Here is a 13226-nt window from a genome sequence, read left to right on the forward strand (position 1 = left end):
CGCGAAATGTGAAAATGAAGAAGAAAAATCGCGCAGTTAACCAAGAAAAAAAAAAAAAAAAAAAGATAACGGTGCACCGTTATCGTTGGGACCGTGTTCACCTTGGATGGTGAACACAGTTCCATGGCATAACGATTGCCACACAATTGTGTAGACCATGAATATCAGGTACATTTTTAATATATTAAAAGTACATTATTTTTGTACTTAAGGTACATTATTTTTGTACTGAATGTACATTATATAAAATAATGTACCCTTAGTATATTAAAAATGTACTTTAAAAAAATTTACCTTACGTACATAAATAATGTACTCTTAGTATATTATGGTCCACACAACTGTGTGGACCATGGTCCATGTAATAATGATTGCAATTTTGAAGGGAAAACTAGTTTTGGGGGAAAAGCTAAGATTCTATTTTATTATAGATAAATATAAAGATATATATATATATATATATATATATATATATATATATATATATATATATATTTTGAATAATTACGACATTAAAATAATTACTGAAATATCACAACTAAACATCATTGTGTAATAACATGACATGATATCTTTTAGGGTTGGAATTTAACCTTTTGAAAGAGTGACACGATATCTTTAATTTAATTATTTTCGAACTATCTAATTGAAAAACTAGCCCTTGATCGAATTCAAAACGATAACATATTTGTCATGCATGCATTATGCATATAAACATGTAAATTACAGCTACATACGTATGTATTTGAATCATACTTGATGTTGATGGCGCTTCATTTTAAAAGTTAAATTATAATGATTAGTGATTGAGTTAATCAGACATATAAAAAAAACAAAAAGAATTTATATATATAAAAAAAAAAAAACTACATTTGAGACACATAAAATGATCAAAGAAAATTCATAATGTTTGGTCCAATATGAAATTAAACAAATATAATTAAAACAAACTCACACACATTTTGACATACCACTTAATAGTTTGTTTGGAACAAAAACACAAATTAAAGGATGACAATTTTCTTTACTATGCAACGAAAACTAATTATTTTAATTCTTCTTGGGGAATTGATCAACGGTGATGATTGAATGGGCAGATAACTCCAATTCTTCCAAGTGATCTTCTTTGGTTTCCACCTCATCTCTTGCCTCTCCTTCATCCACATGCACAACCCCAATAACTTGTAGCTCTTTCTGCTTTCCCCATAGAACTCCATACAGTCCCACAACAATCAACACTGATCCAACAATTCTGTATAATAAAAATTAAAATAGCTGATGAGGAATTAAAACTGGAATAATCAATTATTAATTTATAAATTTAATTAAAGAAGATTTATGAATAGGCACAGTACTAATTATATAATTAATTAACTTACGTGCCAACGTATATTTTGTCTCGAAGTAAACCCCAACTAAGAACAGCTACAATCACAAGCAGCAAAGGGTTAAAAACAGAAACATATAAAGGTCCTTTTTTCTCTATGCACCATGACATTAGGCAATATGCTAGTGCAGTGCCCACAATTCCCTGCATTCAAATAAAATCAAAATTAACAACAACAATACCAATAATAATAAAATGTGTCAAATTAATTAATTAGTCCATATAAGTTCAACAAAAAATATAATGCACTTTGGTCTCCCATCCAATTGAACACAACCCCAATAAAGTCTTTTACACCAGTAAAATAATACAATTAAACCCTAATATTATATATTTAGCAACTTAATGTTGATATATACGACACTGACTAGACTAAAATGTCATGCGTTGGAACTTACATGGATCATAAGAGTAAGTATAACTTTTCATTTTACTTTTATTTTTGAATTTAAAAAAGAAAAGAAAACATACAGCATAAACCGCAGAGGTAGCCCTGATCCCTTGCCTCAAAGACCAATCAGTTGGTTTGTGATCAAAGCAAATGGCGAAAAGAACACACTGAATGCTAGACATGAAACACATTAAGGCTGTGCTCGAGTATGGAGCTGGGTACTTCTCACTAACTCTTGTCTAAAAAAAAAATGAATAAAATTGTTAGTTATTCAGAAGAATTGGATAGAAGTAATAAATATTTGTTCACATATATAACGATTTATTTATTATATTTTGCTAATTACTTATTCAGGTGTGTGTGTGTGAGAGAGATTTAAGATTATAATGATAAGATTTTAAAGTATATGTTCACAAAATAAAATAACTAAATATTTAAAAATAAAAAATTGACCAGTAAAAGTTTGATACATAATCTTTTCAAAACTGTATTTTATCATATGAAAATATAGATACAAAATCATACGGAGTTCATTAGATATGGATAACTATATACATACTCCGTAATATCTAATTATAAATATATCAATTTTAAAATAAACGTAAGACCAATAAATAATAATATCTGATTATTACATTTATTTTATTACTTTTATTACTATAAAATAATATTTAAAATTTTAAAATAATTTGACATATGGATAAATATTATTTGATAATATTTTTAGATTAAGATTGATAAGAATCTATTTAGTATTAGGTTTTTATAATATGTTGACAATGATAACTAAATTTTGAAATTATGTTTTTTTAAGCAAATATATTAAATGAAAGCGAGGTAGGAAATACAGTATTGGTTTGAAAAATGACATTAACTCCATTAGACATGAGTCTATAGTTTGAATTTCATAAAAAAAAATTTAAAAAATTCTCTAATTATCTTAGATGCAATTATCATCAATAAAAGTCACACTTGATATTGATGTGCAGGCAAATTCATTGTGAACCAGGGTTCACATTGTAATGTAGAGTATAGATAAATGTTCATTTTTATTATACTAAATGTTCATTTTTAGTATACTGAAAATTCATTTTAGATAATATCTCCCATACACACAAAAAAAAAAAATGCTTCTAAAAAAAAATATTTAGTATATTAAAAATAAACCTAATACCAGTAATGTATTTTAATTTATAAGGTGGACCATGATTTATGATATATAATGATCGAAGATATGATGTGTGATGTGTAGGCAAGACTACAAACCTGGATAATTGACCAAATTGCCCAAGAAAGGGCGCTAACGATGATGAGGAAAGGTCCCAAGATGAAGTTGGGTTGAGCGTTGGTAGAGCCATTATTATCTTTGTTTTGGGATGAGAGATGGTCTGCATATTTCCAGTGAATGCTGGATTCGCCTATGCCAATATTATGGCCGTGGTAGAAGGAGAGTAACATAGCACCACCCACACACAATATGGTTCCTACCACCTTCGCTTTCCCGGTCGCAGTCCTAATCATTAACTTTTCAATCCTGTCAACGATAACAGAGCGTTTGATTGGAAGAAAGGAATTAGGAGGGTCGGGAGAAAGAATTGTAATAATTCAGTGGAAAAAAGTAATGTAAGAATAAAGTATGACTTCAAATTACATTATTTGGTATAATTATTGAGATTTGGAAGAGAAAATGGTAAAAAATATTAAAATGTCATTGTATAATAATAACAATATTCAAGGGCAAATATGTCATTTTCTTCTCTTTTTCCCTTTTCTTTGTATGGCTGAATTACAATTCATATGGGGGCTATGAATTGCAACTCATTGAATTGAGAGAATTGTAGGGCTCCAACGTAACTAAACAATGTAGTTTCTCCTTTCATGGAATTACATATTGGTATTGAATTTCAATTCATGCCAACCAAACACCCCATTAAGAGTTTGTTCAGTGTTGGGAACGAAAATTGCACTTTTCGTCTTATAGTGTAATTGTAAAATTCATCCATAATTAACATTGCAAGTTTAATTTCGTCTTTTTTCTAACAGGTCGTTCTCATTTCTCGTCTCTAAACTATAACTGGCATTGCAAATTCCGTCACTAATGTTTTGTTAGAAAAAAAAAAAAGACGAAATTAAAGTTGCAAGGTCATTTATAGCTCAGGGATGAGAAGTGAGCACGACCAACAAATAGTACGTGACGAATCTTACAATTACCTTGTAACTTAAGGACAAAATGTGTAATTTTTTCATAATTAATAATATAATATACATACCCAAAAGGGACTGCCAAGAGGTAAGTGACTGCTGGGATTAAGTTGGTTAATGCACATGCAATATATGGTTGGTGTGGAATTCTTGAGCCCTACAAAGTATGTGATCTGGTTGAGGCTAATCCTGAATAATCCAAAAATATCAACATAATAATTAATTAATATTAGTAATGATATGATAATGATTGCGCATATATGCAATTAAAGTGTACGTATTGGTAAATTACATACCCAAATATGGAACAAAGGAATATATTGAAAAGGATAGAGAGTGTCATCTGTGGCCGTTTCCTCCTGTAATTATCAAAATATAACACAATCATTTAATAAGCAATCCAATCATTTGCTAAAACTAACATTGACCATTTTATTTATTTTTAATGGATGATATGTCTAAAAATACGAATAAACAGTACTCTGATCTCCAAAAAATGTAACTCTATATATAAAATATAAAGTATCAGTCATTATCAAAAGATAGTGCTTATCAGTCAATTTTAGTTTATCAGTCAATTTTAGTTTATTTGATAATTATTAGCTGTTTGATTTGGTTAAATAATCAATATGAGTGTTTGATTAGTTAGTTTTTTTGTAACAGCTTATTACTCCAAAATGCTAAAATTCAAAAAGCAGCTCAAACCAGTTTTTTCGATCAACTTTTTGAGAAAGTCATTTTATATATAATTAGCTATCAATTAACAGCTAATCTACCAAACACTTTTCTACAATCAACTAATCAAACTCACTAACTCAATCAGCTAACAGCTATTAGCTAATAACCATTTACCAAACACCCCTATATAATTTTTCCTATTTTCTCCAAAATACTTCATGGCTAGCCAGTCAGCAAGACTCATTTTCATCTTTTTCTAACTTTTTAAAAATAGTATTAAAATACTTTTAAAATGTAGTATCTTGGCACACGAAAATCACTTATATATAATATAATATAATATATGTATGCAATGTAAGTGTGGAGCAATGTAACGGCATGAAATCAAGCCCAATTTAAAATTAAGAATGAATGTCTTCAATTTGCATTGACGCTATAGTATATGATGCATGACAGCCAAAAAAAAAAACATTACATTAGAAGCATTATGCAAATTATGTATGTGTTTTCTTTTTCCAATAAATAGGCACTACATAGTACATTTCCTTTCCTTCTTTAGGTGTTTTAATGATAGACTCAAGGTGTTTAATGTTTAGAACTATATTATATATATTTTTACTTGAATTATCAAGGTAAGTATTCTATATTTTACAGAAATTATTAACCGTACGCTTCTTACTACTATATATTCCCAATACAACTAACTTAAAAGACAAGTCATATTTATCTATAAATATACTCAAATGTGTAAAATTAAATGTGCATTCGAGATTTAATCATCAATAAAATATATATTAAAAAAAAAAAGAAGTTAACTAGTGATTAACAAAGTAAATTCTCATAGATCGCGCCTTTTCCTCCATGAAAAGTATACTGTTACAATATTACAAATAACTAAGCATCAATATAATATCCCTAATACAACTGATAAACATATGCTAAAAATTAATAAGAACCTGCATGCAAATAAGTCACTACAAGAAATTAAAACACTGAAATACTTACGAATTTACTTATAATAATTTAAATATCTTTAGTTTTAGTATATATATGGATTTCATTGATTTACCTACACATTAATTTTTTTTTTTCATTGTAGTAAATGATTAATATATAATTATTATCCTAGCTAATAACAAATTAAATTGCTACCCAATTTAGTTGCGAGTTTGTTTGTTGTGGTATGAAATCATCAGCTGTGTTGCTTTTGTCGTTTTAATTTCTTCGTGTTGACGCATGAGAAATTATTTTCCGGAAAAAGGTGACGAAAAAGGGAACAAAAATATGGAGTTGAAAGCAACGTGAAAGAGACACGCATTTGTCACATTTGTCAACGTGTAACTACACAGCATTAGAGACCGTCACTATAAAGTCAAGGCGCTGCCACGATTTGAAGCCGTTACTCGTTTGCGTGCCCCTAAATACATATGCATTACGTATTTTGCGTTCAAATATATATACATCTTCCCGAGTTTCGTAAGACCCTTCATAAATGCACACAAGCTACTGTACAATCACATACAGACTAGATTATGTGTAATTCGCTCAGCATGAATACACGCAATTTAACATCTATGCATTCATATATTAACTTTTATGCATTTTCGAAGGGTCTCACGAGACTCACAGGAATAAGTGGATGCACTTAAACATTAGCCTATATATATATGAGCTACAAGAAAATTAAAACTTCCAATGAATATTCGAAAGTGTGTCCTAGATAAATTCACTTCTGTGTAATATTCTGAAATTATATATTTATGAACCGCTAAATCTTATTAATGGGTGGAGCATGAGTTTTCATCTCTATTACATTTTAATAAGCATCAGCGTTATATATAAATAAAATAAAATAAAAATTTTGTCCCTATATTATTATACAAAAATAATCATATATTCCAAAATGATATAATTAGAATTATATATTAGATAAAAACCTTCTAGTTATTTATGTGGTATCCCATAAAATTGATTTATATGGTATATAATTCTAATTACATTTTTAACCTTATAATGTTGATAGTATATAATTTCTTTTTCATAACTAATAAAATTATTTTATAATGTGTCCTTTCTTATATATATTAATATTTTAACAAGTATCTCAAGTCGTAAGTTAACTTAGTATTTATGTCTGAATTTAGAATAACTTATTTATCCCACTATCATAAGTTCAATTCTTGTTAGTGACATTTTACATATTTTTTATGTTAGCATATTATTAATACGTGAATTGGTAGTCATATCATCGTCATGCTAGCTATCTAATTACATACTTAATAATTTAAGTAATGTAGTTAATAATTTTACTTAATTATTTTATTTTTAATAGTGCATTGGTTAAATTGAACAATTTTAAAATATATGAACTAAATTAAACATTTTTACACTAATATAGAGAATTATGAAGTACTTAATTAAACCTAAAAGAGACTATAAAATGGCTAAAAACTAATCTATTTTTTATGATGGAGCTACTAATTAAAAGTATTTAGTAAGGAACATTGTTACTATATATACTCTATAAATTAAACCTTGTAAAATTTTACAATAAGATAGGTTTCCTTTGTTGTTGATATTGAGAATTGTTTATGGTATCCATTCCATTTCTATGATGTTTTTTTTTTTTTTTTTTTTTTTTTTTTTTTTTTTCATTCTCAGAAATAGCAAGAACGAAGACAATATGTTCATATCAATGGATTAATGAAAAAAAAAAAGAAGTAAAAAACATATGTGAAAAATGCATCATCATCATCATCATCATCATCATCATCATCATCATCATTTTATTATTATTATTATTATTATAATAATATTTATGTTGGTGTGTATTACCAAAAACGTTTGTTTAAAATGTATTAAAGAAAAAGTGTTGCCCCAGTAAAAAAAAGGGAAATTAAAATGACAGAATCACCAACAAAAAAGCATGACATATTACCACGAAACATATGAACATACAACCCTAACTAAGCTAGCACGGCTCATACAAGCAGCTTCAAGGAATATACGAATCAGAAAAAAAAAATGGCCGGCAAGTATAGACATATTAGCATAGCGTACCTCTCGGAGAAATATGCAATTGGAGCAATGGCAACGGAAGCGAAAAGCTGACGATAAGCGACGTGGACGAAAGGGTTCATGCCGGAATCCATGGCCAGCTTCGATATGATGTTCATCACCGCATATCCAAGTTGCACAATTATCATCATTATAAGAGCCAACAAATCTACACCCATTATATCTATATATGTATTATTTCTTGCAAATTCCTATCCTTTGCTTCTTTCTCCAATAGCTATGCCTGCTAGCAAGCTAGAGAGATGGAGAAAGAAGGCTAGGATATGATGGCAAATAAGTAAGCTAGCTAGAAAGAAAGGGGAGAACTTAAATAGCTAGCTTGCTTGCTTGGAGGAATATGCATGATGAATAAGGTTGGGTTTATATAGAGCCAGCTAACATCGAGGAAAGGATGACCAGTTTGGTATTGCCGCATAAATATCCCCCATTTTCATATATTAGAAAGGGCATTTTGGTGAAAGCATAACAAATTAACCCATCCTCGAGGCAGATCATTGCTGGAAATTATGGAATTTTCGACCACCTGAAAGTGATCTTATATTAAGTCGAAAACAAAAAGTGGTCGGAAATCCATAGCTGTTCCGCAGAGGAACCTGTTCACGCAGATGAACTACCATCCAGAAGATCTGGAAAAGTTAGATTTGAAGATGGAGCAGTCCTCCGATTCAGCCACAGAGGCTGTGTCTCTCGTTCCGAAGTGATCGCAGGAGTTCGCGAAGGAAGCTGCTAAGTGCTCGCTGGAGCTGACGATTGGAGGCGAAGCCGAGAGGTCTAAGGAGATCGTGGCCGAGCAGATCACGTCCACAGTAGTTGTGTCTCTCGATCAGAAATTCGTTCAGAGAGATAGTTGTTCGTGTATGAAGTCGAGTTCTGGAGTTTTCGAAAGTGCGATCGAGCTAAAGTTGTCTATAAACGATGAGGTTTTCGATGACTACTCGTCTGCATATTCTGAGCTTCAGTCGGATGTTCTTCGGGAGAGTTTGGATTTGGATTTCTCCGATTATAGTCCGTCAATGTGGCGTTTACTGTTGAGTGAGCTTCATGTTGAGCGTGCTAGTGCTATAGAAATTCCCAATGGGATTGGTGGTAGTAGTAGTAATGCAGAGGCGTTTGCGAATGCTATGGTTAGGTTCCGTGGAGGCTGTAGATTTGAGAATGGTAGGCCTAATGAGGGTCCTATGCATATCATAAGTTCTTTGGAGAATGAGATTGTGTATCCAAAGAAGTATAATCTTAATCCTGAGGTGAAGACTTTGTTGAAAAGGAATGTGGGAGTCTGTTCTGCTAGACTTAGAGAGAATACGAAACATTTAGAGAATCAGTCGCAGGCTTCATTAGGCTCTTTGAAGATTGGAGATTCTTTGGGATTAACTGAAACAGGGGGTGACCAATCCCCAAACGTTGTGAATAATGATGACACAGTACTTAATCACAGAGTTTCATTTGAGGTTACTGCAGAAGATTTTCTAAGGTGCATGGAAAAGAAGCCAGGATTGTTGTCCAAGGCTGGATTTGCGCCTCTTGAGAAAGGGAAATCTACTGCCAAAGGACAAGGATGCACTCCTGAAATGAAAATTGGTCACGATTGTTTTGCAGTCGAGTCCTCGGGAGAAAGCTTTGAAAGGGCTTCTGCAAATGGAGAGGAGCGTAAGCAATGGGCACACGAAAAGGCAAAACAAGCTGCGATGAAGTTGTTCAATGACATTTCAGAACTTGAGATGCTGAGGAAGGAAAGGGATGAGAAGCAGCTGCTAAAGAAGGGGATGCTAGCCATTGAAGATAACTCCATGAAGAAGCTTGCGGAAATGGAGAATGAACTCCGTAAAGCTAGTGGTCATTCTTCCTCTTCTGAGGCTCCAAACATGTACAGGTTGTGCGTAGTGTTTCTAACGTTTTGCTGCATTGGCTATGCAATGCCTTTTATTCTGTGTGCAACAATCTGTTGCTGCCTCCCTTGCATAATTTCTATCCTAGGCTTCAGAGAAGATCTGTCACAAAACAAAGGAGCCACACCAGAATCAATCAATTCTCTGCCTACCTATAAATTCAAGGTAAAGAAAAACAAAAGCAAAGATAGTGGAGGACTTCTGCGCTCATGGAGCTGAGTTCATGATGAAGAATGATTCTTCATGTTGATGGTTTCTCTAGCAGAGCAGAATGGCAGAATCTGATGGTTTGAAAAGAATGGGTGTTTAAGGAGGTCCACCATCCTTGGTGGACTCAATGAGAAGCCTGGATAATCAAGAAAAGAAAAGAATTACATCAAGTCCTACTAGTTGAAGCTACTGATTGTGAATCTCACTACCTTTTGTGTTTAAGCTGGGCATGTAGGATCTACACGCTCCAGCTTACGTGTTGGAGGATAAAAATAAATAGAAAATAAATAGTATAGGGCTTTTATAGTCTTTTCTCCTACTTTCCATAACCGTTCATCTTCTTCCTTATATTGTAAAGTTTTGTATTGTTTTTGTGTGAACTGAAATACATTTTTCCGTCTTCTCAAAGCTGCTCTCTCTGCTTCTCTTTCATTCGTTCATTCATGTAGTTCACCATTCCGACAATAGCAACAGAAGTTTTTTCGGATACCAAAAATGGTCAGAACAAGGCTTTCGACTTGATTTAAGATCATTTTCATGTGGTCGAAAATTCTATAATAATTTTCAACCGTGGATGAACTCGATCGTGACATTTTCATGCTAGAATCATATTCCACCCACTCAGAAATACCTTTATGTATATTTATTATTTTTAAGTACTACTCTCCTATTTGGAGAATCACAGTTATACCGCTTGACCACAAAGTTTTTAGCACATATTTATTATTTATATATACTATACTTAACAAATGTGACATTTCCCTGAAAATATGTACGCGTAAGATCAAATCGGTGAGGTAGTCTACACATTATGCGATGAAGAATAATTTTATAATAGCTGATAATTAATAATTTGGCAGTAGTTGATGATCAAAATATTGATTTCAAATATTAATTTAATGTATTGTCACTTTCTTTGTTAGATTAATTAGCTATTTATGATATAATTTGCTTTTACTGTTAGTTTCATCCCAACACATGCATGATACATTTATATATCGACTGCTCTAGAGTTATTAGTTTATTCATAATAATCAAGTGCTGATCGAGATAATTGAAAATTTTTGTAATAAAATATATAGTATAATTTATAAATGAACTATTCTTAGCAAATATGTATACAACACTTTACAAATGTGAGATTAATCTTTCCCTTAAATGTATATGTGTATATTTTCACCTATATATCCTCTAAAATTATGACATTTTAATCACAATTAATTTGATGATTAGAGTTAAAATTCGCTACACAGTAATATATATATAGGGTCTCGTTCAGGTGAGAATATGCGAACTTTTTCAGTAATGTATAATAAGTTATTCATAAATGCACAATAACTACTCAAGTTCTGTGACTACTACATGAATGCACCAAAATCGTTACATGAATTCACAGAAATTACTACACGAATGTAATTTATGTAGTAGCCACAGAGCTGAAGTAGTTATTGTGCATTCATGTAGAATTTACCGTGCACTCCGCATGTTCTCACGTTAAGAGGTGTTTTTACCTAAAAATATATATATATATATATATATATATATATATATATATATATATATAACAAAAATGTAAATGATTAATTATTGAAAAACGTAAAGGGATTTGTTGTGGAAAAGGGTGCGTTGATGCATGCATGGTATGAAAGGTGGCACAAAATTGTTGAAGGACAGCAGTTTCAGTTTATAATGGTGATTGCCAGCTTTTTATCTTTTCCCCTGTTTTGATAAAAACTTGCGGCACCCAAATTCCATTTCTTAATGGATCTCTTTGATGAGCATTGCATGGACTGTGGGGCCCATGCAATTCTTGTGACTTTGAAATTTCTATATATGGTAAGGAAAACACCATAGGCAATAGTACTCTTACGTCGACATACGTTCTTGTTACCATCACACGTTACCCTTACACGGTCTTTTGTTGTTTTTTTGCATAATAAACGGGAAATGAAATAGCATTACATGGAATATGAGTTTTGTTTTGTTTTAAAAATTACGAAATTACCTTTCAAAAAAAATTACGAAATTAAATTCTATGGAATTGAATATTCATTTTGCAATAAGAATGGTCATTCTCAATGCTCCCATGTTCCTATTACATCAAGAATTGGGACATGATGAAATGAGAACTACTATTACTTTCATGCGAATATCAGAACTGCACAATCATACAATTATAAGTTGTAAAATCAGACATTACAAGTTGCACATCAGACATTATAAGTTGAAGAACACAAAATATGAAAATAGTTACAGATCAAAATGTGAATTTGTAGGATGCACAATCACTTATGCGCGAATGCACAATCAAACATTATAAGTTGCACAAAAGCTAGCTCACACGTTCCCATGAGAAGAGTACTTCTCATTCGATCAAAATTATATATATATATATATATATATATATATATATATATATATATATATATATATATATATATATAACTATATATAACTATATATTTTAAAGAGCATTTTATCTTGAATGAATCACTAATTACTAATTATAGTTGAATATTGTGATCTTTATGATTTGTGTTGAAGATCATATATTAATTTTAATTATTTCAATAGTTGTTGCATATTTTAGTGCTTTACAGTGTACATTTTTGCCTTTCAGTGCACATTGTTATGGCTTGCATGTGGTGGATTTTAAAAAAAAAAGAATGGTTAAGATGCACCTGCACGTTTTTTACTTGAACCCCTCCCTACATATATATATATATATATATATATATATATATATATATATATATATATATATATACTAGTCTTTTTCATATATAAAATTATATGAAATCAAATTTATTTATTATAATAATCCAATATATAATATCTACAAATATTAGTGATGGTTTTAGGGTTTTCGGGCCCAAGGAGGTCCAACACAACCTTTGGTCGGAGGATACACCTCTCAATAATATATATATGTATCAACCTTTGGGGGGGTTGCACCGGATTCAAAATCTATATATATATATATATATATATATATATATATATATATATATATATATATATATATATATATATATATATATATATATATATATATATATATATATCTAAAAACATAATAAGTATCAATCAAAGTTATGTCCCTCATTTATGTTCATGTTTTTAATGCTAATCATTTTGTAAATTGTGCTTTTAGAGTTGTACTATATAATTCTTTGGACAAAAATACCCCTACTGTTATAACTTCCGTTATCTTTTCCATTATTATTATCATGCACATGTATTCACTATATATTTTCTTATATTCTTTATGATAATAATTGATGGTTTTAGGGTTTTCGGGCCCAAGGAGGTCCAACACAACCTTTGGTCGGAGGATACACCTCTCAATAATATATATATATATGTCTAACTCAGGGACAATGTTAGTGCTCGG

General features: G+C 30.7%; 1 protein-coding gene and 1 pseudogene across 1 annotated transcript; one reads left to right on the plus strand and one right to left on the minus strand.

Moving 5' to 3' along the window:
- Nucleotides 1-927: 927 nt before the first annotated feature.
- On the minus strand, nt 928-8045 carry LOC109174516 (annotated as a pseudogene).
- A 548-nt stretch (nt 8046-8593) lies between these two features.
- Nucleotides 8594-9841, plus strand: LOC109174475 (MND1-interacting protein 1-like). Its single transcript, XM_019323712.1, has one exon. It carries the CDS (start codon nt 8594-8596, stop codon nt 9839-9841), a length of 1248 nt encoding a protein of 415 aa, XP_019179257.1.
- The last annotated feature ends 3385 nt before the right edge of the window (nt 9842-13226 follow it).

Source organism: Ipomoea nil, unplaced genomic scaffold (assembly GCF_001879475.1).
Source record: "Ipomoea nil cultivar Tokyo-kokei standard unplaced genomic scaffold, Asagao_1.1 scaffold0642, whole genome shotgun sequence".
Classification (NCBI taxonomy): domain Eukaryota; kingdom Viridiplantae; phylum Streptophyta; class Magnoliopsida; order Solanales; family Convolvulaceae; genus Ipomoea; species Ipomoea nil.

Coding starts and splice junctions, on each gene's coding strand:
- LOC109174475 (XM_019323712.1), top strand. CDS start 8,594: ATGAAGTCGAGTTCTGGAGTTTTCGAAAGTGCGATCGAGCTAAAGTTG.